This window comes from Coregonus lavaretus (genome assembly GCF_964263955.1).
Source record: "Coregonus lavaretus genome assembly, contig: HAP1_SCAFFOLD_514, whole genome shotgun sequence".
NCBI classification, from domain to species: domain Eukaryota; kingdom Metazoa; phylum Chordata; class Actinopteri; order Salmoniformes; family Salmonidae; genus Coregonus; species Coregonus lavaretus.
Window position 1 is genome coordinate 330,894 of NW_028156187.1, and position 23,995 is coordinate 354,888.

The 23,995-nt window shown below is 45.3% G+C and overlaps 2 protein-coding genes across 3 annotated transcripts; one reads left to right on the plus strand and one right to left on the minus strand.

Annotated features, from left to right (window-relative positions):
* The first annotated feature begins 2,099 nt into the window (after window positions 1-2,099).
* Window positions 2,100-5,807, plus strand: LOC311126679 (lipopolysaccharide-induced tumor necrosis factor-alpha factor homolog). 2 transcript variants are annotated; one of them, XM_084200671.1, is made up of 4 exons: window positions 2,100-3,627; window positions 3,858-3,887; window positions 4,116-4,248; window positions 5,241-5,807. In XM_084200671.1, the coding sequence occupies exons 2-4, from the start codon at window positions 3,863-3,865 to the stop codon at window positions 5,347-5,349; spliced, it is 267 nt and encodes an 88-aa protein (XP_084056797.1). In that variant the 5' UTR covers window positions 2,100-3,627; window positions 3,858-3,862; the 3' UTR covers window positions 5,350-5,807. The 2 variants fall into 2 exon arrangements, with proteins under 2 accessions (XP_084056797.1, XP_084056798.1); XM_084200672.1 differs by lacking the exon at window positions 2,100-3,627 and having other exon boundaries at window positions 3,781-3,887.
* Window positions 5,808-7,102: 1,295 nt separating this feature from the next.
* On the minus strand, window positions 7,103-23,795 carry LOC311126672 (mesothelin-like protein; the record flags this gene model as incomplete). Its single annotated transcript, XM_084200664.1, has 12 exons — window positions 7,103-7,191; window positions 7,766-8,060; window positions 8,402-8,496; window positions 12,648-12,781; window positions 15,536-15,672; window positions 15,763-15,924; window positions 17,307-17,497; window positions 19,598-19,733; window positions 19,878-19,968; window positions 22,135-22,325; window positions 23,227-23,356; window positions 23,710-23,795. Coding segments are annotated over 12 exons (1,737 nt in total), but the record flags the coding sequence as incomplete, so codon positions are not given.
* Window positions 23,796-23,995: the final 200 nt, after the last annotated feature.

Consider the following 23,995-nt stretch of genomic DNA (forward strand, 5'->3'; position numbering starts at 1 on the left):
ACCCCCCCCCCCCCCACCAAAGGCGCGGACTGTGACCGCGCCAACCAAACACAAGAGGGTAGGGGCCGGGTGGGCATTCCGCCTCAGAGGCGGATCCGGCTCCGGGCGTGACCACCACTCTCTCTCTACCCCCCCGTAGCGCCCCTGGTCTGGTCCCGCTGGCCGGAGCTGGACTGGACATCGGTGGAGCGGATTGCTCTGGCTCCAGTGTGGAGCAGCTGTCCGGCACCGGTGGAACAGGCACGGACCGTGCCGGACTGACGACGCGCACCACTGGCTTGGTGCGGGGAGCAGGAACGGGCCGGACCGGGCTGGCAACGTGCACCACAGGCTTGGTGTGGGGGGCAGGAACGGGCCGGACCGGGCTGACGACGCGCACCACTGGCTTGGTGCGGGGAGCAGGAACGGGCCGGACCGGGCTGGCGACACGCACCACAGGCTTGGTGCGGGGGACAGGAACGGGCCGGACCGGGCTGACGACGCGCACCACAGGCTTGGTGCGGGGGGCAGGAACGGGCCGGACCGGGCTGACGACGCGCACCACTGGTTTGGTGCGGGGAGCAGGAACGGGCCGGACCGGGCTGACGACGCGCACCACTGGCTTGGTGCGGGGAGCAGGAACGGGCCGGACCGGGCTGGCGACGCGCACCACTGGCTTGGTGCGGGGAGCAGGAACAGGCCGGGCTGGACTGTGGAGACGGACTGGAGGTCTGGAACGGAGAGCTGACACAACCCGTCCTGGCTGAATGCCTATTTCCACACACTCTGTGTGAGGCATCAGCACAGGACGTACAGGGCTGTGCACTCGTACTGACACTACAGCACGTGGCACTGGCGCAGGATATCCGGGACCGAGGAGGGGTACTGGAGGCCACGAGCGTTGAGCCGGCACACTCCGTCCTGGCTGCATGCCCACCTTAGCACGACACATGCGTGGTGCTAGCACAGGACGTACAGGACTGTGCCGGAACACTCGCGGCACAGTACGTAGCTCTGCATAACTCGGAACCTGCCCAGTCTCACGCTGCCTAGCCTGAGTACGGGGAGTTGGCTCTGCTCTACCTCTAGGCTCCGCCAACCACCCTTCCAGCCCCCCAAACCTGTTGGCCTCCTCTCCTAAATCGCCGATGCACCCTGTAGCTGCCTCCAGCAGCCCCGTCGTCCATGCCGTGTGCCCCCCCAAATTTTTTTTTATTGGGGTTGCCTCTCGCGTGTCCGTCGTCGGCACGGTTGGTGCCGTTTCTCCTCTCTTGCCAGGGCCTGTACCTTTGCCCAGGGCCCTCTGCCCGCGAATATGTCCTCCCATGACCACCATTCGCCCACCTGGGACATCGCCAACTCCTCCTGCTTGGCACGCTGCTTGGTCCTTTTATGGTGGGATCTTCTGTCACGATCGTCGATAGATGCGGACCAAGGCGCAGTGTGATATGCGTACATTCTTTTATTGCAGTACACAACACGAACCAAAACAACAAAACGAACGATACGTGAAGTCCTGGGTTGAACACAAACCTTCCGGAACAAGATCCCACAATAAACAGTGCCAAACAGGCTGCCTAAGTATGGTCCCCAATCAGAGACAACAAGCTACAGCTGCCTCTGATTGGGAACCACCCTGGCCAACATAGAAATACACGAACTAGAACAAAACATAGAAAATAACACATAGAATATCCACACCCTGGCTCAACATATAAGAGTCCCCAGAGCCAGGGCGTGACAAGGGCTCAGTTCTAGGCCCTCTCCTATTCTCTCTATACACCAAGTCACTTGGCTCTGTCATATCCTCACATGGTCTCTACAAATAAAATAAAAAATATATAGTTTTTTTAAAACAATTGTAAAGTGGTTGTCACACTGGCTATCATAAGGTGAATGCACCAATTTGTATGTCGCTCTGGATAAGAGCGTCTGCTAAATGACGTAAATGTAAATGTGTTTTTCAGAGTCAGTAGAAAGGCCTCTTTAGTGTCCTAAGTTTTCATATCTGTGACCTTAATTGTCTGCTAGCTGTTAGTGTCTTAACGACCGTTTCACAGGTGTACGTTCATGAATTGTTTATGGTTCATTGAACAAGCATGAGAAACAGTGTTCAAACCCTTTACAATTAAGATCTGGGAAGTTATTTTGATTTTTACGAATTATCTTTGAAAGACAGGGTCCTGAAAAAGGGACATTTACACACACATACAATCATTGGCACATAAAAGATGCTGAGGAAGGATAATGTTTTATTGGATGATTGGGTCCATGGACACATGACTTCCTGAGAGGTGGCCGGATTCTCATGACCTGGCACAGTGGTGTGTGTGTGTCTTGCGCTGAGTAGGTTGTGTGTGTTGGGTGGGCCTGAGCGTTATTAGCGTAACCTAATTTAGCACCCTGAGCACATGTGCTCCTCATTTCAGCAGATAGAAGAGAAGACTGCCAGGTTTCAGTTTTTCACTCCGTTAGCTATTCTCTCTCGTTATCTTTAACACTGAGATAAACATCCAACGCTTCACTATACCTGCTCCCTTTTTATCCCGTTGTTCAATCAAAGTGAAAACTACAAGACGAGGAATAGGCTGCTATTTGTACCCTTTCAGCTCCATCCATACTGAAGCAGTAACTATGCCAACGATGTATGGGCTAATCCACACATACCTGACTGATTGTGAGGTCTGATGATTCTCAGCTGTTGGGGGGTGAATGGGACAGACGGGCTGCGTCGTCTGTAATGGCATCCTATGGGACCTGGTCAAAAGTAGTACGATATATAGGGAATAGATTGCTATTTTAGATCAAATCAAATGTTTATTCGTCACATGCTTGGTAAACAACCGGTGTAGACTAACAGTGAAACGCTTACTGACGGCTGATTGGCCCGTCCCAACAATGCAGAGAGAAAGAAAATAAGAGCAATAATAGATAAATAATAACATGTAATAATTAAAGTAATAATAAATACACACTGAGTAAAAATAACATGGTTATATACGCGGGGTGCCAGTACCGAGTCGATGTGCAGGGGTACGAGGTAATAACATGGTTATATACACGGGGTGCCGGTACCGAGTTGATGTGCAGGGGTACGAGGTAATAACATGGCTATATACACGGGGTGCCGGTACCGAGTCGGCGTGCAGGGGTACGAGGTAATGGAGGTAGATATGTACTGTGCATTCGGAAAGTATTCAGACCCCTGGACTTTTTCCACATTTTGTTACGTTACAGTCATTCTTTTTTTAAATGATCCTCATCAATCTACACACAATATCCCATAATGATAAAGCAAAAACAGGTTTTTAGTAATTTATGCAAATGTATTAAAGATTAGGGCAGGGTAGAGTAGTTAGCAGTATAGGCTATTTGGTGGGAGATCAAGCACAGGGTAGAGTAGTTAGCAGTATAGGCTATTTGGTGGGAGATCAAGCACAGGGTGGAGTAGTTAGCAGGGTAGGCTATTTGGTGGGAGATCAAGGGCAGGGTAGAGTAGTTAGCAGTATAGGCTATTTGGTGGGAGAGGCGGGTCCGGCTACTGACTCTGTTCACCCTCCTGTGTTACTGAGTAAAAGAAAAGTTGGCCTGAGGAACAGACTCCTTTTGGACCAGCAGAGCAGGAAGACTCTCCCTTACAGCGGATCTGTAAGTACTTTATAAGAGATGTGTGTGTGTGTGTGTTATTGTGAAAAGTAATGATGAATATTTAAGCTTATCAAAATACTTTTATTTTGTAGTTTTGAATGACCCATGTGACAGTACATATATCTTTCTCTTTCTCTCTATCATTCTCTTCATTTGTTGAGCGTTCCGTTAGTATATAGAAAGTCTTTATGTGAATTCTTTGTAAGTACCCAAGTTCTTTTTCCTCTCAGGGAGGATGGCCAACGTCCAGGTGCCTGTCGGTATGTCCTACTGTACTTTGGGTTGAGTGAAACTCTGTTTAACTATAAAGGAAGTTAAACAGCATGTGTTTCCAGTGGACAGACAGTTGGAAGAACGCAATTTAATGAATGCATTTATAAATTAATTAAACCATGCTGTGAGGGACGGAGGAATGAATGAATGAACAAATAAATGTATTAAAGAATTAACAAATACATTGTCTACCCCCCCTTCCCCCCCTCCTCCAGTGGCCATCGGTGCGTTTGGGGACAGTCCTGTCCAGATGACATGTCCTAACTGTCACCAGACCGTGGTCACTAAGGTTGACTTCTCCTCTGGTGTCCTCACATACCTCTTCTGTGGAGGACTCTTCTTCTGTGGGTACGTACAAGTGTGTGACTCTCTGTGGGTTAAGGCCAGGCACCACAGGCTGAAATGACTTGCGTTTACTTATCAATTTGGAGATTTGTTGGTATTTTGGTCCATTAATATTAGTATTTTCAAAAAAGAAACATACAAATGTCAAACTCGATGTCAATCTATATATTTTTTTAGTTCATTAAATAGTCATTTGGCGTCTAAATAGACTTTGGTAGTGTAATTTCAGTGTACTTGTCTTTAACTGCCATTTCCTGAAAGTGAGACTCTTCCCACACGCCAACCCATTTCTCTCAGCTTCAGAAGCATCTGCATTCACCAAATTGTGTGAGGTTATGCTTAGATATATTCTCCAGACTTGCCCAGAGGGAATTGTTGATATGTTGTTTACTCTAGATACAATTTTCTTTGGAAAAATACACCAAAAATGAATTTTACATACGTCTTTAGTATTTTACAGATAGAAAGATGGAAAAAGTATTTATCCAAAATCTGCTCTGGACAAGTCCGGTCCTGGAGTGTCTTAACAAAATGAAACCAAAATATTTATGCTGACTTAATCCAGTGTCCAGGATTAAATACATTTGCTCAATATGCACATACTGTATTTAATGAGATATCGCCTCATTTACATATTTGAATACAATATTTTTGAAACATTTTTACAATTAAAAAGGAAATCGCACATCTGAGCTATCTTTGTTGCAGGTGCCATGGTAACAGTTGAATAATATTAGAAAAAATAAGAAACCCGCACACTGCTCTTGATAGTATCACTGCTCTTGATAGTATCACTGCTCTTTATTAAGCTTTACGTATCGGCCTCAAGGCCTCCGTCAGGAAAAATTTTTTTATACAGAAAGTATTATATTTGTGTCTACATTTAACTGGTAAAAGTTAATTGTGATGTGATTAAGAGAGAAAAAAATCCCTTTTAGGTCTTAAGATGCATCTCCATACAATGTTTAACAGTTGTTGTTTCTCCTTCTCCTCAGGTTTTTTCTGGGTTGCTGTCTCATCCCTTTCTGTTTCGACAGGCTGAAAGACGCCAAGCACACGTGTCCCTCCTGCAAGACCATCCTGGGGGTTTATAAGCGCTTATAACTGTGTAATAACCGGCAGGAGACTCCTGTGTCTTTTGGGAAGCTAGCTACAACATTGTGTTTTGTCTTCTGAGACAAGTTTTTTTTCTTCCACAACAGACTGTTTCTCTCAGCTTCCACCCAGTAGAAATGCACAGCATACCGTGTGTTTGAAGGACTAAATTAGTCTAACTGAATATAACAATTTAACTGTCACAGAATGTTGTCGTTGACAGTGTTCCGTCCCATCCTGCCCTGTCCCTTGTTATGCAATTAACCGTCGCCTTGGCAACAGCAAAAATATTTGTGAGAAAGAAATAGAAAACATAGAATTTGTATTTTGATGGTTGTTGTATGATCTATAAGTTATATTGGTATAATTTTCTCAATGAAGCAGCAGCACTGAGTCTTTCTGATTGAGTACTGTACTGGTTTGTTAGGAATAAACTGAGCCCTGAAAATTACAATAAAATCACAAGTACTAAACATTTTGTTCTTCATTTGTAGAAAAACGTATCAGCTTTTAATTCAGTAGCTGTTTATTTCTTTATGAATAAAATACTACTTTTGGGGGGGGGGGATTGTGCAATAATATATGTTTTTATTAAATAAATCATACATTCAACGTCTGATATTTAGTATGAAATGGCAACTGTTATAAAGGTAAGGCATTGAGAACACAGACAGCATTTGTTTGAGCTGACATGAACAAAAGCACAGTGACATTCTAATGACAGAATCATTCTACATTAGAGGCGTTGGTTGTCATGACATTTAAAAGCGTTTTGGCTCTGTAGATAAGTGTTGGCGTACTGTACGTAGATACTAACCCTAATAAAACAAACGGCTGTCCCAGAAAGATGACATCATCAACAAGACTTCTATGTCATCTAATAAAATACTTTCATATTTTCACCGGAAGGCAAAGACAAAGGGCTCTATTCAATCCACATAGCGGAAATTCAGCGTTACATCATGATTTAAATTTAATGGCAATTTTCCCGCATTAGCGTAGACTGCATTCGCGCTAAACGCTGCAGATGTTGGCTCAATAGGAAATTAACTTTACATTTCAGTGATACAGATTGAATAGAGCCCTAAAATGCCATCTTTAAACAATGTTCCAACCACCAAGACAGAACAGACTTCATTCCAACCACCAAGACAGAACAGACTTCATTCCAACATCATTCCAACCACCAAGACAGAACAGACTTCATTCCAACATCATTCCAACCACCAAGACAGAACAGACTTCATTCCAACATCCTTCCAACCACCAAGAGAGAACAGACTTCATTCCAACCACCAAGACAGAACAGACTTCATTCCAACATCATTCCAACCACCAAGACAGAACATGCAGACATACTGTGGCAGGTTACAAAGTGAATACACTTAAATAAAATGGTGTGAAGAAGTTGTCAGAGCATAAACATTTAAATAACTAAAGTGCTAGATTGTTTTATAGTCTTTTGATAGGTTCAGTATATAATTATATTTAGTGATTTTTACAATATCTAAAGGCGCTAACTGACTTTAAAAGTATACATTTTTGTTTCCTGTTTGAGAACTTTACCTCATGTTTTTCCTGTCTGAGCCGAATGCACCTTGATCCCAATGGAATCAGTTAACTCTCTTGCTCTGAAATCTAAAATCTGTGAAATCAGTGAAATCCGTGTTTAAATCAGTGTTTAAATCAGTGTAGAATGTCCAGGATAGCGATGGCCAGAGTGGTGAGGAGAAGGTGGAGGCCGAACGCTGGTCTGTTTAAATCAGTGTAGAATGTCCAGGATAGCGATGGCCAGAGTGGTGAGGAGAAGGTGGAGGCCGAACGTTGGTCTGTTGATCGCTCCGCCGCTCGCTACACAGGAACACACACACATTAGAACATTGTTCACTGAACCTCTAATCATAAACAGTACATTAGAGTTCAGTGAACAATGTTTTAATGTACTGTTTATGATTAGAGTTCAGTGAACAATGTTATAACCACAAACAGTACATTATAATATTGTTCACTGAACCTATAATCATAAACAGTACATTATAACATTGTTCACTGAACCTCTAATCATAAACAGTACATTATAATATTGTTCACTGAACCTCTAATCATAAACAGTACATTATAACATTGTTCACTGAACCTCTAATCATAAACAGTACATTATAACATTGTTCACTGAACCTCTAATCATATAAAGTACATTATAACATTAACATTGTTCACTGAACCTCTAATCAGAAACAGTACATTATAACATTGTTCACTGAACCTCTAATCAAAAACAGTACATTATAAGCGCTTAATAATCAAACAGTCAAATAATCAAACCATCACAGAGAAATGAAAGAGAACCTGCTGTGCTTTCATAGATGAAAAGGAACAGTTGTCGGCGATGAAAAAAAAAGGAACAGAAATGTGTTCCACGGACCTGTAGTAGCAGCAGCTCCTCCAGCCACGGTGGTGACTGACCCAGTCCCTCCAGCCACGGTGGTGACTGACCCAGCTCCTCCAGCTACCCCTACAGTGGTGCTAGGAACAAAGATGGTGCCCAAACCAACCGTGGTGGGGTCGGCCTTGCCCCCAATAAGGCCCAGCCCAAGGGAGTCCAGGTCAGACTGGAAACGGGTCGTGATCCAGGCTTGGACCACGCTCTGGTTTGCATAGCTCTTCAGCTCCGGCATGTTAGAACCTAGCAGACCACTCACCTGGCTTACGCTCAGAGTCTGGGGGAGGAGGAGGGGAGGGGTTAGGGGGGGAGGGGTTAGGGGGGATAACTAGTTACAGAGGTATACACACACACACAGATGTAGAAACACACACACACACAGTCTTGTGGGGGACACAAAATTCAATCCCCTTCAAAATCCTATTTTCCCTAACCCTAAAACTAACCCTAGCTCCCAACCCTAAACCCCTTAGAAATAGCATTTGACCTTGTTGGGACTAACAAAATGTCCCCAGTTGGTCAAATGTTTGTTTGTTTAATGTTCTTGTGGGGACTTCTGGTCCCACAAGTATAGTTAAACACACACACACACACACACACACACACACACACACCTACCTGTATAACAGTAGGGTCCAGGGTGATGAAAGTGGCCATGTCCATATTGATGTTAGAGGTGGACAGACGCTGGACGTAGGCTGAGTTAGCGCCACCTAGTGGACAGACAGAGAGTAGGCTGAGTTAGCACCACCTAGTGGACAGACAGAGAGTAGGCTGAGTTAGCGCCACCTAGTGGACAGACAGAGAGTAGGCTGAGTCAGCGCCACCTAGTGGACAGACAGAGAGTAGGCTGAGTCAGCGCCACCTAGTGGACAGACAGAGAGTAGGCTGAGTCAGCGCCACCTAGTGGACAGACAGAGAGTAGGCTGAGTCAGCGCCACCTAGTGGACAGACAGAGAGTAGGCTGAGTTAGCACCACCTAGTGGACAGACAGAGAGTAGGCTGAGTCAGCACCACCTAGTGGACAGACAGAGAGTAGGCTGAGTCAGCACCACCTAGTGGACAGGCAGAAGAAAGGGAAAGAGAGAGATATGAATGGATGGAATCAGAGAAAGAGAGACAGAGACGTACTTATGTATGGCTTTGTTAGTTGGTAGGAGGTAGAGGTACCTACAGTGCCCTCCTGAATTATTGACACCCCAGGTAAATATGAACAAAAAATGAGGTGAAAAAATGTCATTGTTGTTTATCAGCTTGATCTTACACTCCAAATATCATATGAATCTAACCTTTAATTTAGTTAAAATCATCATCAATACATAATTAATTTATTAAAAAACAATTATTGGCACCCCTAGAAATGAACAACATCTAATTGATGTATATTCCGATTTTACTTTTTAAAAGTTATTCTGAGTCTTTGGGAACTCTTTAAGTGGTCATCCATGACTTCCTGTTTTGCTGGGGTATAAATATGAGGTGACACACAGGCTAAACTCTCTTAGTCATCCATCAACATGGTAAAGGCCAGAGAAGACACAAATTAAATGAGACAAAAGGTTGTTGACCTTTACAAATCAGGCAATGGCTATAAAAAGATAGCTACTCGCCTGAAAATACCCATCTCCACTATTTGGGCAATAATTAAGATATTTAAACCAGCTGTGATGAACCTGCCTGGAAGAGGAGGCAGGTGTATTTTGCCCCCACGCACAGTGAGAAGGATGGTTCAAGTGGCAAAAAAATCTCCAAGGATCACAGTCAGAGATTTGCAGAAGTTGGTTACATCTTGGGGTCACCAAGTCTCCAAAACTACAATTAGACGCCACCTCCATGCCAACAAGTTATTTGCCAGAAGAAAGCCTCTGCTGTCACCAAACCACAAACTTAAGCACCTGGAGTTTGCTAAATGTCATTAGAACTCTGATGAGACTAAAATAGAGGTTTTTGGCAACAAACACCAGAGGTGGGTTTGACGTAAAAAGAGCCATGGTCATGCTGAAAATAATCTAATCCCCACTGTATGGTGGTGGATCTGAAGTATGGTGGTGGATCTGTGAAGTTGTGGGGCTGTTTTACTTCCAAAGGCCCTGGGAACCTTGTTAGGATACATGGCATCATTGACTCCAAGATTTTAGGTCAAAACCGGTCTGCCTCTGCCAGGTGGTTAAAACTGGGTCGTTGTTGGATATTCCAGCAGGACAACGATCCAAAGCATACCTCCAAATCCACACCAAAATGGTTCACTGACCATAGAATCAAGCTTTTTTTGCAATGGCCATCCCAGTCCCCTGACCTAAACCCCAGTGAAAACCTGTGGGGTGAGCTGAAGAAGAGAGTCCACAAGTGAGGACCAAGGACTCTGAAGGATCTGGAGAGTTTCTGTATGGAGGAATGGTCTCAAATCCCTTCCTATGTTTTCTCCCACTTCATCAAACATTCTAGGAAACGACTCATAGCTGTTATCTTGGCAAAGGGAGGGTGTGTTCTCCCACCCCATCAAACATTATAGGAGACGACTCAGAGCTATTATCTTGGCAGAGGGAGGGTGTGTTCTGCAGGGAAACTTAAATCCGTTTTACCTCATTTCTACCAGCATGTTAAATGTGCAACCAGGGGGAGAAAAATTATATCCTTTACTCCCTGTTCACTCATGACTGCATGGCCAGGCACGACTCCAACACTATCATTAAGTTTGCCGATGACACAACAGTGGTAGGCCTGATCACCGACAACGACGAGACAGCCTATAGGAAGTAAGTCAGAGACCCGGCCGTATGGTGCCAGGACAACAACCTCTCCCTCAACGTGATCAAGACAAAGGAGATGATTGTGGACTACAGGAAAAAGAAGAGGACCGAGCATGCCCCCATTCTCATCGACGGGGCTGTAGTGGAGCAGGTTGAGAGCTTCAACTTCCTTGGTGTCCACATCACCAACAAACTAACATGGTCCAGCACTCCAAGACAGTCCTGAAGAGGGCACAACAAAACCTAAGGAGACTGAAAAGATTTGGCATGGGTCCTCAGTTCCTCAAAAGGTTCTACAGCTGCACCATCGAGAGGATTCTGACTGGTTGCATCACTGCCTGGTATGGTAACTGCTCGGCCTCCGACCGCAAGGCACTACAGAGGGTAGTGCGTACGGCCCAGTACATTACTGGGGCCAAGCTTCCTGCCATCCAAGACCTCTATACCAGGCGGTGTCAGAGGAAGGCCCTAAAAATTGTCAAAGACTCCAGCCACCCTAGTCATAGACTGTTCTCTCTGCTACCGCACGGCAAGCGGTACCGGAGCGCCAAGTCTAGGTCCAAGAGGCTTCTAAACAGCTTCTACCCCCAAGCCATAAGACTCTTTATTATCTATGCATAGTCACTTTAATAACTCTACCTACATGTATATATTACCTAAATTACCTCGACTAACCGGTGCCCCCGCACATTGACTCTGTACCGGTACCCCCTGTATATATCCTTGCTATTGTTATTTTTACTGCTGCTCTTAAATTATTTGTTACTTTTATTTACTAGAGTATATTTTAGTGTAATTCTTTAAAAAAATAAAAAATGGTGGTATTCTTTCTTAAAACTGCATTGTTGGTTAAGGGCTTGTAAGTAAGCATTTCACGGTCTACCTACGCCTGTTGTATTCGGCGCATGTGACAAATACAATTGGATTTGATTTGATTTGATTCTCCCACCTCATCAAACATTATAGGAGACGGCTCAGAGCTGTTATCAAAGGGAGGGTGCACAAAGTACTAAACGCAGGGGTGCCAATAATTGTGACATGCATGTTTTTGAATAAAATAATTATTTCTTGATGATGATGCTTTTTTCTTTGAACAATTTTAACTCAATTAAAGGTTAGATTCATATGATATTCTGAGTGTAAGATCAAGCTGATAAACAACAATGACTTTTTTTTGTTCATATTTACCCAGGGTGTCAAAAATTCAGGAGGGGACTGTATGTATGGCTGTGTTAGCTGGTAGGAGGTAGAGGTACCTATGTATGGCTGTGTTAGCTGGTAGGAGGTAGAGGTACCTATGTATGGCTGTGTTAGCTGGTAGGAGGTAGAGGTACCTATGTATGGCTGTGTTAGCCGGTAGGAGGTAGAGGTACCTATGTATGGCTGTGTTAGCCGGTAGGAGGTAGAGGTACCTATGTATGGCTGTGTTAGCTGGTAGGAGGTAGAGGTACCTATGTATGGCTGTGTTCACTGGTAGGAGGTAGAGGTACCTATGTATGGCTGTGTTAGCTGGTAGGAGGTAGAGGTACCTATGTATGGCTGTGTTAGCTGGTAGGAGGTAGAGGTACCTATGTATGGCTGTGTTAGCTGGTAGGAGGTAGAGGTACCTATGTATGGCTGTGTTAGCTGGTAGGAGGTAGAGGTACCTATGTATGGCTGTGTTAGCTGGTAGGAGGTAGAGGTACCTATGTATGGCTGTGTTAGCTGGTAGGAGGTAGAGGTACCTATGTATGGCTGTGTTAGCTGGTAGGAGGTAGAGGTACCTATGTATGGTTGTGTTCGTTGGTAGGAGGTAGAGGTACCTATGTATGGCTGTGTTAGCTGGTAGGAGGTAGAGGTACCTATGTATGGCTGTGTTAGCTGGTAGGAGGTAGAGGTACCTATGTATGGCTGTGTTAGCTGGTAGGAGGTAGAGGTACCTATGTATGGCTGTGTTAGCTGGTAGGAGGTAGAGGTACCTATGTATGGCTGTGTTAGCTGGTAGGAGGTAGAGGTACCTATGTATGGCTGTGTTAGCTGGTAGGAGGTAGAGGTACCTATGTATGGTTGTGTTAGCTGGTAGGAGGTAGAGGTACCTATGTATGGTTGTGTTAGCTGGTAGGAGGTAGAGGTACCTATGTATGGCTGTGTTAGCTGGTAGGAGGTGGCAGAGACAGTACTACGGCTCTGGAAGGCTCCTTCAGCGATGGTGAACAGCGCTCTCTTCTTCTCTATGGTGCAGTTGGTCACCGTCAGGGCATTGGCATTACTGCAACAGGGTTAAACACAACCCTCTTATTGTTGACAAGCAGCATAACACACATCACACGTCAACACAACCCTCTTGTTGTTCCTCATACTGTAGATCAGGATAAAACACTAGTCAAAACACTATAGGTAAGTAAGGCAGTACAGTAGAAACATCTGAAGGTTGAATAAAAGGCTGTCAATTCATCTCAAGCCATCTCCTAAAATAGCCCATACAGTAACAGTCTATGACATCTGAGTAAAGAATCAAACTGCAAAATAGGTCATGAGTTTCCATTTTGAAAAATTCCAACAGTGTGCCATTGAAAACAAATTGAAACCAGCAGCTCCTCCTATAAAAAATTGGCTTTAAAATGATCCAATATAACTGAAATGCAGCTGTCATCTCCCTCCCCCTGACTGTTCTAAATAAGCCGCTGTGGTGTTTCCATGGTAACGGGGAGGGGAGGAGCCTCTGTCTCTTACCTTAGGCTCCTCTGTAGTAATGGTCTTGAGGATGCTGGCAAGCTAGTGTTAGCATAGTGGCTAAGTGTTACATGTTTTCCAATGGGACATTTTAGCTGTGTTACCCATCTTAGTAATAAGGTTAACAGCTATTACTATTACATTACCGTGTAATGGTCTTCAGGAGGCTGGTGTCTAGTGAACACAGGTTGGGTCCTCCACTCTGTCTTACCTCAGGCTACTCTGTGTAATGGTCTTCAGGAGGCTGGTGTCTAGTGAACACAGGTTGGGTCCTCCTCTCTGTCTTACCTCAGGCTACTCTGTGTAATGGTCTTCAGGAGGCTGGTGTCTAATGAACACAGGTTGGGTCCTCCACTCTGTCTTACCTCAGGCTACTCTGTGTAATGGTCTACAGGAGGCTGGTGTCTAGTGCTCACAGGTTGGGTCCTCCACTCTGTCTTACCTCAGGCTACTCTGTGTAATGGTCTTCAGGAGGCTGGTGTCTAATGAACACAGGTTGGGTCCTCCACTCTGTCTTACCTCAGGCTACTCTGTGTAATGGTCTTCAGGAGGCTGGTGTCTAGTGCTCACAGGTTGGGTCCTCCACTCTGTCTTACCTCAGGCTACTCTGTGTAATGGTCTTCAGGAGGCTGGTGTCTAGTGCTCACAGGTTGGGTCCTCCGCTCTGTCTTACCTCAGGCTACTCTGTGTAATGGTCTTCAGGAGGCTGGTGTCTAATGAACACAGGTTGGGTCCTCCGCTCTGTCTTACCTCAGGCTACTCTGTGTAATGGTCTTCAGGAGGCTGGTGTCTAGTGAACACAGGTTGGGTCCTCCGCTCTGTCTTACCTCAGGCTACTCTGTGTAATGGTCTTCAGGAGGCTGGTGTCTAGTGATCACAGGTTGGGTCCTCCGCTCTGTCTTACCTCAGGCTACTCTGTGTAATGGTCTTCAGGAGGCTGGTGTCTAGTGAACACAGGTTGGGTCCTCCGCTCTGTCTTACCTCAGGCTACTCTGTGTAATGGTCTTCAGGAGGCTGGTGTCTAGTGAACACAGGTTGGGTCCTCCGCTCTGTCTTACCTCAGGCTACTCTGTGTAATGGTCTTCAGGAGGCTGGTGTCTAGTGATCACAGGTTGGGTCCTCCGCTCTGTCTTACCTCAGGCTACTCTGTGTAATGGTCTTCAGGAGGCTGGTGTCTAGTGAACACAGGTTGGGTCCTCCTCTCTGTCTTACCTCAGGCTACTCTGTGTAATGGTCTTCAGGAGGCTGGTGTCTAGTGAACACAGGTTGGGTCCTCCGCTCTGTCTTACCTCAGGCTACTCTGTGTATTGGTCTTCAGGAGGCTGGTGTCTAGTGAACACAGGTTGGGTCCTCCGCTCTGTCTTACCTCAGGCTACTCTGTGTAATGGTCTTCAGGAGGCTGGTGTCTAGTGAACACAGGTTGGGTCCTCCTCTCTGTCTTACCTCAGGCTACTCTGTGTAATGGTCTTCAGGAGGCTGGTGTCTAGTGAACACAGGTTGGGTCCTCCGCTCTGTCTTACCTCAGGCTACTCTGTGTAATGGTCTTCAGGAGGCTGGTGTCTAGTGAACACAGGTTGGGTCCTCCTCTCTGTCTTACCTCAGGCTACTCTGTGTAATGGTCTTCAGGAGGCTGGTGTCTAGTGAACACAGGTTGGGTCCTCCTCTCTGTCTTACCTCAGGCTACTCTGTGTAATGGTCTTCAGGAGGCTGGTGTCTAGTGAACACAGGTTGGGTCCTCCGCTCTGTCTTACCTCAGGCTACTCTGTGTAATGGTCTTCAGGAGGCTGGTGTCTAGTGATCACAGGTTGGGTCCTCCGCTCTGTCTTACCTCAGGCTACTCTGTGTAATGGTCTTCAGGAGGCTGGTGTCTAGTGAACACAGGTTGGGTCCTCCTCTCTGTCTTACCTCAGGCTACTCTGTGTAATGGTCTTCAGGAGGCTGGTGTCTAGTGAACACAGGTTGGGTCCTCCGCTCTGTCTTACCTCAGGCTACTCTGTGTATTGGTCTTCAGGAGGCTGGTGTCTAGTGAACACAGGTTGGGTCCTCCGCTCTGTCTTACCTCAGGCTACTCTGTGTAATGGTCTTCAGGAGGCTGGTGTCTAGTGAACACAGGTTGGGTCCTCCTCTCTGTCTTACCTCAGGCTACTCTGTGTAATGGTCTTCAGGAGGCTGGTGTCTAGTGAACACAGGTTGGGTCCTCCTCTCTGTCTTACCTCAGGCTACTCTGTGTAATGGTCTTCAGGAGGCTGGTGTCTAGTGATCACAGGTTGGGTCCTCCGCTCTGTCTTACCTCAGGCTACTCTGTGTAATGGTCTTCAGGAGGCTGGTGTCTAGTGAACACAGGTTGGGTCCTCCGATGGCGTTGAGCTCTGCACTGCCCAGAGTATTTCCCGAGTTCCTCAGGTACTTACTGATGATGGCCTGCGCCTATATGGGGGTCATGAATAGATTGGTAAATGGCCGATTTATTGATTTATTGGTTAATCAATTGATAGACAGATAGATAGATCTGGTTACCATGGCAGCATCCCAGTTTCCATTGGAGGAGTCCATCAGAGCTGACAGCGTGTCGATCTTGGTGATGTTCCACATGGTGATGTCAGCATTAGTGGCGACGCGCGACGCCGGCCCTAGAACCTGCACCTTCACTTCTGGGATGGTGGAGTACGCAGAGTAGGCCTGATGGGCAGAACACAGGAAACAGGAAGTAGAGTCACACATAATGTAACAGGAGTAGAAAGCTTCATAACACCCGTGTCATACTGTCTGTACATTCGCTCTGTTAATCAGATGGAATGATAAATGCATTCATATAAGGTCAGATGTAATGTTAAATGCATTCATATAAGGTCAGATGTAATGATAAATGCATTCATATAAGGTCAGATGTAATGATGAATGCATTCATATAAGGTCAGATGTAATGATGAATGCATTCATATAAGGTCAGATGTAATGATGAATGCATTCATATAAGGTCAGATGGAATGATGAATGCATTCATATAAGGTCAGATGTAATGATGAATGCATTCATATAAGGTCAGATGTAATGATAAATGCATTCATATAAGGTCAGATGTAATGATGAATGCATTCATATAAGGTCAGATGTAATGATAAATGCATTCATATAAAGGTCAGATGTAATGATGAATGCATTCATATAAAGGTCAGATGTAATGATGAATGCATTCATATAAGGTCAGATGTAATGATAAATGCATTCATATAAAGGTCAGATGTAATGATGAATGCATTCATATAAGGTCAGATGTAATGATGAATGCATTCATATAAAGGTCAGATGTAATGATGAATGCATTCATATAAGGTCAGATGTAATGATAAATGCATTCACATAAGGTCAAATGTAATGAGAAATGCATTCATATAAGGTCAGATGTAATGATGAATGCATTCATATAAGGTCAGATGTAATGATAAATGCATTCATATAAGGTCAGATGTAATGATGAATGCATTCATATAAGGTCAGATGTAATGATAAATGCATTCATATAAAGGTCAGATGTAATGATGAATGCATTCATATAAAGGTCAGATGTAATGATGAATGCATTCATATAAGGTCAGATGTAATGATAAATGCATTCATATAAAGGTCAGATGTAATGATGAATGCATTCATATAAGGTCAGATGTAATGATGAATGCATTCATATAAAGGTCAGATGTAATGATGAATGCATTCATATAAGGTCAGATGTAATGATAAATGCATTCACATAAGGTCAAATGTAATGAGAAATGCATTCATATAAGGTCAAATGGTTTGTGTGTGTACCGTGCATGTGAATCAAGCGACACTACTAAGTCAGTAAAAAATAGTCACCAGTCATCTATGTTCAACCTACCTATTTGTATATAATGTAAGTTCACTTTGTGTAAACTCCTCTGTCTGTATTCTGTCTCTAAATGTTGTCTATCACTAGCAGCACCATATCACCAAGTAACATTCTGACTATGTGTAAATGTACTTGGCGAATAAAGTTGATTCTGACTCTTAGTCCCCAAGTTTTGTCTTAAAGTGTACAGTACCTCTCTGAGTCTCGCCAGGACAACTTTAAGGTATTCCTGGTCGTCCACCTTGGCAGTGATGGCGTCCAGGTTGTCATTGACTGTCTTGGCCGTCAGGCAGCAGTTGAACATGGTCACGGTCTCGTAGTTGAAGGGGAACGTATTCTCACTGATCGTCACCTGAGTGATCTCTCCCACAATGCATTCACTCCCTAGGAGAGGAGGAGAGTACTGTTATTCACTCACTAGGAGAGCAGGAGAGTACTGATTCACTCACTAGGAGAGGAGGAGAGTACTGTTATTCCCTCACTAGGAGAGGGAGGAGAGTACTGTTATTCACTCACTAGTAGAGGGTTGGAGAGTACTGTTATTCACTCACTAGGAGAGGGAGGAGAGTACTGTTATTCCCTCACTAGGAGAGGGAGGAGAGTACTGTTATTCCCTCACTGAGAGAGGGAGGAGAGTACTGTTATTCACTCAATATGAGATGAGGAGAGTACTGTTATTCACTCACTAGGAGAGGAGGAGAGTACTGTTATTCACTCACTAGGAGAGGGAGGAGAGTACTGTTATTCACTCACTAGGAGAGGGAGGAGATTACTGTTAGTCACTCACTAGGAGAGGGAGGAGAGTACTGTTATTCACTCACTAGGAGAGGAGGAGAGTACTGTTATTCACTCACTAGGAGAGCAGGAGAGTACTGTTAATCACTCACTAGGAGAGGGAGGAGAGTACTGTTATTCACTCACTAGGAGAGGGAGGAGAGTACTGTTATTCACTCACTAGGAGAGGGAGGAGAGTACTGTTATTCACTCACTAGGAGAGGGAGGAGAGTACTGTTATTCACTCACTGAGAGAGGGAGGAGAGTACTGTTATTCACTCACTAGGAGAGGGAGGAGAGTACTGTTATTCACTCACTAGGAGAGGGAGGAGAGTACTGTTATTCACTCACTAGGAGAGGGAGGAGAGTACTGTTATTCACTCACTAGGAGAGGGAGGAGAGTACTGTTATTCACTCACTAGGAGAGGGAGGAGAGTACTGTTATTCACTCACTAGGAGAGGGAGGAGAGTACTGTTATTCACTCACTGAGAGAGGGAGGAGAGTACTGTTATTCACTCACTAGGAGAGGGAGGAGAGTACTGTTATTCACTCACTAGGAGAGGGAGGAGAGTACTGTTATTCACTCACTAGTAGAGGGAGGAGAGTACTGTTATTCCCTCACTGAGAGAGGGAGGAGAGTACTGTTATTCACTCACTAGTAGAGGGAGGAGAGTACTGTTATTCACTCACTAGTAGAGGGAGGAGAGTACTGTTATTCCCTCACTGAGAGAGGGAGGAGAGTACTGTTATTCACTCACTAGTAGAGGGAGGAGAGTACTGTTATTCACTCACTAGTAGAGGGAGGAGAGTACTGTTATTCCCTCACTGAGAGAGGGAGGAGAGTACTGTTATTCCCTCACTGAGAGAGGGAGGAGAGTACTGTTATTCACTCACTAGGAGAGGGAGGAGAGTACTGTTAATCACTCAATATGAGATGAGGAGAGTACTGTTATTCACTCACTAGGAGAGGGAGGAGAGTACTGTTATTCACTCACTAGGAGAGAAGGAGAGTACTGTTATTCACTCACTAGGAGAGAGGGAGGAGAGTACTGTTATTCCCTCACTAGGAGAGAGAGGAAAGTACTGTTATTCCCTCACTAGGAGAGGAGGAGAGTACTGTTAATCACTCAGTAGGAGAGGGAGGAGAGTACTGTTATTCACTCACTAGGAGAGAAGGAGAGTACTGTTATTCACTCACTAGGAGAGAAGGAGAGTACTGTTATTCACTCACTAGGAGAGAGAGGTAAGTACTGTTATTCCCTCACTAGGAGAGGAGGAGAGTACTGTTAATCACTCACTAGGAGAGGGAGGAGAGTACTGTTATTCCCTCCCTGGGAGAGGGAGGAGAGTACTGTTATTCACTCACTAGGAGAGGGAGGAGAGTACTGTTATTCACTCACTGGGAGAGGAGGTGAGTACTGTTATTCCCTCACTGTGGACAGACAGGCAGGCAGAGACATACAGACAGACAGCTATTCCCTCTACAACAGGAGGAGGGAGGAGAGACAGACAGTAGTGTTATATTAGTACAGGGTGGACACACACACACCTATGGAGCGTTTGGACTGTGACTGTTTGATGAGAGACAGACAGTAGTGTTATATTAGTACAGGGTGGACACACACACACCTATGGAGCGTTTGGACTGTGACTGTTTGATGAGAGACAGACAGTAGTGTTATATTAGTACAGGGTGGACACACACACACCTATGGAGCGTTTGGACTGTGACTGTTTGATGATGGATTGTCTGATGGCAGTCTTCATCCTCCTCTTCTTCTGCCTGGAGGTTCCCTTCTGACTCAACACCTTCAGGAATGACTGTAGGAACTGGCTCTTCACTTTCTGGACAACAACACAACACAGCCTGTAAACACACACACATAGACAGCACACACACATACACACACATACAAATGCACCCGCACACATACACACAGACACACACGCACACACGCCCATACACAGCCAGGTGTACTGGTTTGTGACCTTAGAGAAGTTCTGGTAGAAGGAGGAGGTCAGGTAGAGAGGTAGAATGCCCAGGTTGTCCAGGGTCTGTCTGTTCCAGGTGGCTGGGAATCTGTTGTCATAGAAACACACAGGACACACTCAACTATACTGTTGACAGGAAACACACACCACGCACACACACACACCACGCACACACACACACACACATCAGTGTATCTGACATATAATGTTTACATTTCAGGGCCCAATCCTAACTTCAGATGCAGTTTCAGCCCAGTCAGTCAGTCAGTCAGTTTCAGCCCAGTCAGTCAGTCAGTCAGTTTCAGCCCAGTCAGTTTCAGCCCAGTCAGTCAGTCAGTCAGTTTCAGCCCAGTCAGTCAGTCAATCAGTCAGTCAGTTTCAGCCCAGTCAGACAGTCAGTCAATCAGTCAGTCAGTTTCAGCCCAGTCAGTCAGTCAGTCAGTTTCAGCCCAGTCAGTCAGTCAGTTTCAGCCCAGTCAGTCAGTTTCAGCCCAGTCAGTCAGTTTCAGCCCAGTCAGTCAGTCAGTCAGTTTCAGCCCAGTGAGTCAGTTTCAGCCCAGTCAGTCAGTCAGTTTCAGCCCAGTAAGTCAGTCAGTTTCAGCCCAGTCAGTCAGTCAGTCAGTTTCAGCCCAGTCAGTCAGACAGTTTCAGCCCAGTGAGTCAGTTTCAGCCCAGTCAGTCAGTCAGTTTCAGCCCAGTGAGTCAGTTTCAGCCCAGTCAGTCAGTCAGTTTCAGCCCAGTCAGTCAGTTTCAGCCCAGTCAGACAGTCAGTCAATCAGTCAGTCAGTTTCAGCCCAGTCAGTCAGTCAGTCAGTTTCAGCCCAGTCAGTCAGTCAATCGGTCAGTCAGTTTCAGCCCAGTCAGTCAGTTTCAGCCCAGTCAGTCAGTTTCAGCCCAGTCAGTCAGTCAGTCAGTTTCAGCCCAGTCAGTAAGTCAGTTTCAGCCCAGTGAGTCAGTTTCAGCCCAGTCAGCCAGTCAGTCAGTTTCAGCCCAGTCAGTCAGTCAGTTTCAGCCCAGTCAGTCAGTCAGTCAGTTTCAGCCCAGTCAGTCAGACAGTTTCAGCCCAGTCAGTCAGACAGTTTCAGCCCAGTCAGTCAGTCAGTCAGTTTCAGCCCAGTCAGTCAGACAGTTTCAGCCCAGTCAGTAAGTCAGTTTCGGCCCAGCCAATCAGTCAGTTAGTTTCAGCCCAGCCAGTCAGTCAGTCAGTTTCAGCCCAGTCCGTCATTTTCAGCCCAGTCAGTCAGTCAGTTTCAGCCCAGTCAGTAAGTCAGTTTCAGCCCAGTGAGTCAGTTTCAGCCCAGTCAGCCAGTCAGTCAGTTTCAGCCCAGTCAGTCAGTCAGTTTCAGCCCAGTCAGTCAGTCAGTCAGTTTCAGCCCAGTCAGTCAGACAGTTTCAGCCCAGTGAGTCAGTTTCAGCCCAGTCAGTCAGTCAGTTTCAGCCCAGTCAGTCAGTCAGTTTCAGCCCAGTCAGTCAGTCAGTCAGTTTCAGCCCAGTCAGTCAGACAGTTTCAGCCCAGTCAGCCAGTCAGTCAGTTTCAGCCCAGCCAGTCAGTCAGTTAGTTTCAGCCCAGCCAGTCAGTCAGTCAGTTACAGCCCAGCCAGTCAGTCAGTCAGTTGCAGCCCAGCCAGTCAGTCAGTCAGTCAGTTTCAGCCCAGCCAGTCAGTCAGTCAGTCAGTTAGTTTCAGTCCAGCCAGTCAGTCAGTCAGTTTCAGCCCAGCCAGTCAGTCAGTCAGTTTCAGCCCAGTCCGTCATTTTCAGCCCAGTCAGTCAGTCAGTTTCAGCCCAGTCAGTAAGTCAGTTTCAGCCCAGTGAGTCAGTTTCAGCCCAGTCAGCCAGTCAGTCAGTTTCAGCCCAGTCAGTCAGTCAGTTTCAGCCCAGTCAGTCAGTCAGTCAGTTTCAGCCCAGTCAGTCAGACAGTTTCAGCCCAGTGAGTCAGTTTCAGCCCAGTCAGTCAGTCAGTTTCAGCCCAGTCAGTCAGTCAGTTTCAGCCCAGTCAGTCAGTCAGTCAGTTTCAGCCCAGTCAGTCAGACAGTTTCAGCCCAGTCAGCCAGTCAGTCAGTTTCAGCCCAGCCAGTCAGTCAGTCAGTTGCAGCCCAGCCAGTCAGTCAGTCAGTCAGTTAGTTAGTTTCAGTCCAGCCAGTCAGTCAGTCAGTTTCAGCCCAGCCAGTCAGTCAGTCAGTTAGTTTCAGCCCAGCCAGTCAGTCAGATGCGTTTGTTTATTGTTGACTGTTTCCATGTTTCCACGTTGACGTACCCGTACTGTGTGTTCCCAGACGTCAACAGCGTTTCTATGGCAGCCACCTGTCCGTCGGTGAGGTCATTACAGTTCTGTAGTTTCTGCAGGATGAGCTGGTCAGAGTTCTGGATGTAGGAACCGTCCAGAACACACACCATGTTACCTAGGACCTGCAGACTGTCGTTGGTCAGAAGCTTGCCGCTGATACCCTGCAGGGACAGATAGACACAACACAGCACTGAATTGTTAGATATTACTGCACCGTTGGAGCTAGGAACACAAGCATTTCGCTACACCCGCAATAACATCTGCTAACTATATGTATGTGACCAATAAAATTTGATTTGATCACATGACTTCCAATCAGATGGCATCAAATGTAACTTCACATCAAGCGCATTTATATATTGTCATTATACAATACCAAAGGTTTGGACACACCTACTCATTCAAGGGTTTTTCTTCATTTTGTACTATTTTCTACATTGTAGAATAACAGTGAAGACATCAAAACTATGAAATAACACATATGGAATCATGTAGTAACCAAAAAAAGTGTTGACGTGGTAAAAGGTATGGGAAGGGAAAAGCACAGCTCTGTCCTGTTTATTGACCTATGGAAGGCCCTCGAGACAGTTGACCACTCGTCACTGATACAAAGATTGTCTTAAGTCGGCATGGATCGAGCATCATGTGATTGGCAAAAAAATTACCTGACAGACAGGACACAATGTATATTTTCTGATGGTGTTAAGTCAGGTTTCCTTGATATTACCAAAGGTGTCCCACAGGGGTTGATCTTAGGTCCAGTACTTTTTACTGTTAACATAAACACTATTGGTCTCTACATTTTTATTTATTTTTTACACACACGTATGCAGATGACACTGTTGTGGATGCTATTGCCCCCCCCAGGGTTAACCAGGCTCTTTCGGAGCTTCAATCTGCCTTTATCGCCTTGCAGAAAAGCAATGGATGGAGGACGGGGCTTTATAGCGCACTACTTTTGACCAGAGACCAATGGGCCCCGGTCAAAAAGTAGTGCACTATTAAGGGAATAGGGTGTCGTTTGGGCCACGTCCGTGTTGTGTGTGAGGGTGTGTGACTCACCAGGCAGGTCATGGCATTGTCAACCAGGGCTGTGCGTTTGAAGCTGAGAGCTTCGGAGAACACTGAGAAGTCTGCGTCTCCCAGCTCACTGAAGTACAGCCTACAGGTGTCCTGAGAAACCTTACTGTAGCTGCACACATGAAATACAACACATTCATATTAATAGAACATATATATACAAATATCATCATTAACTTAATTAACCAGTTTTATACATCAGAAACTTAATTAACTAGTTTTATTCATCAGTAACTTAATTAACTAGTTTTATTCATCAGAAACCTAATTAAACAGTTTTATTCATCAGTAACTTAATTAACCAGTTTTATTCATCAGTAACTTCATTAACCAGTTTTATTCATCAGTAACTTCATTAACCAGTTGTAATTATCAGTAAACAGAAAAAGAGAGAGACTGTCTAACAGTATTTGCTTTGATTAATGTATTGATTGATTGATTGAATACATGACATGCGGTACTCACTCGTAGTAAAGCAGCATGTCAGGAGGGTAGAGGTTGTAGCTAGTAACATCCGACTCAACCTTGATGTAGTTGTACATGCAGGTCAACTGTGGGTCACGCAAACATATAATATTATTATTATTATTAATATTTATTAAATTAATAATCCCTTGCATGCTGACTTCTCAAACAATTGCTGGAATCCCACAACACCGAGCTCAACAACAACAACAACAGCTGGTATTAAGCTTGGTGCGAGAGGCTGACCTGAGTACGACAACAACAACAACAACAACAACAGATATCT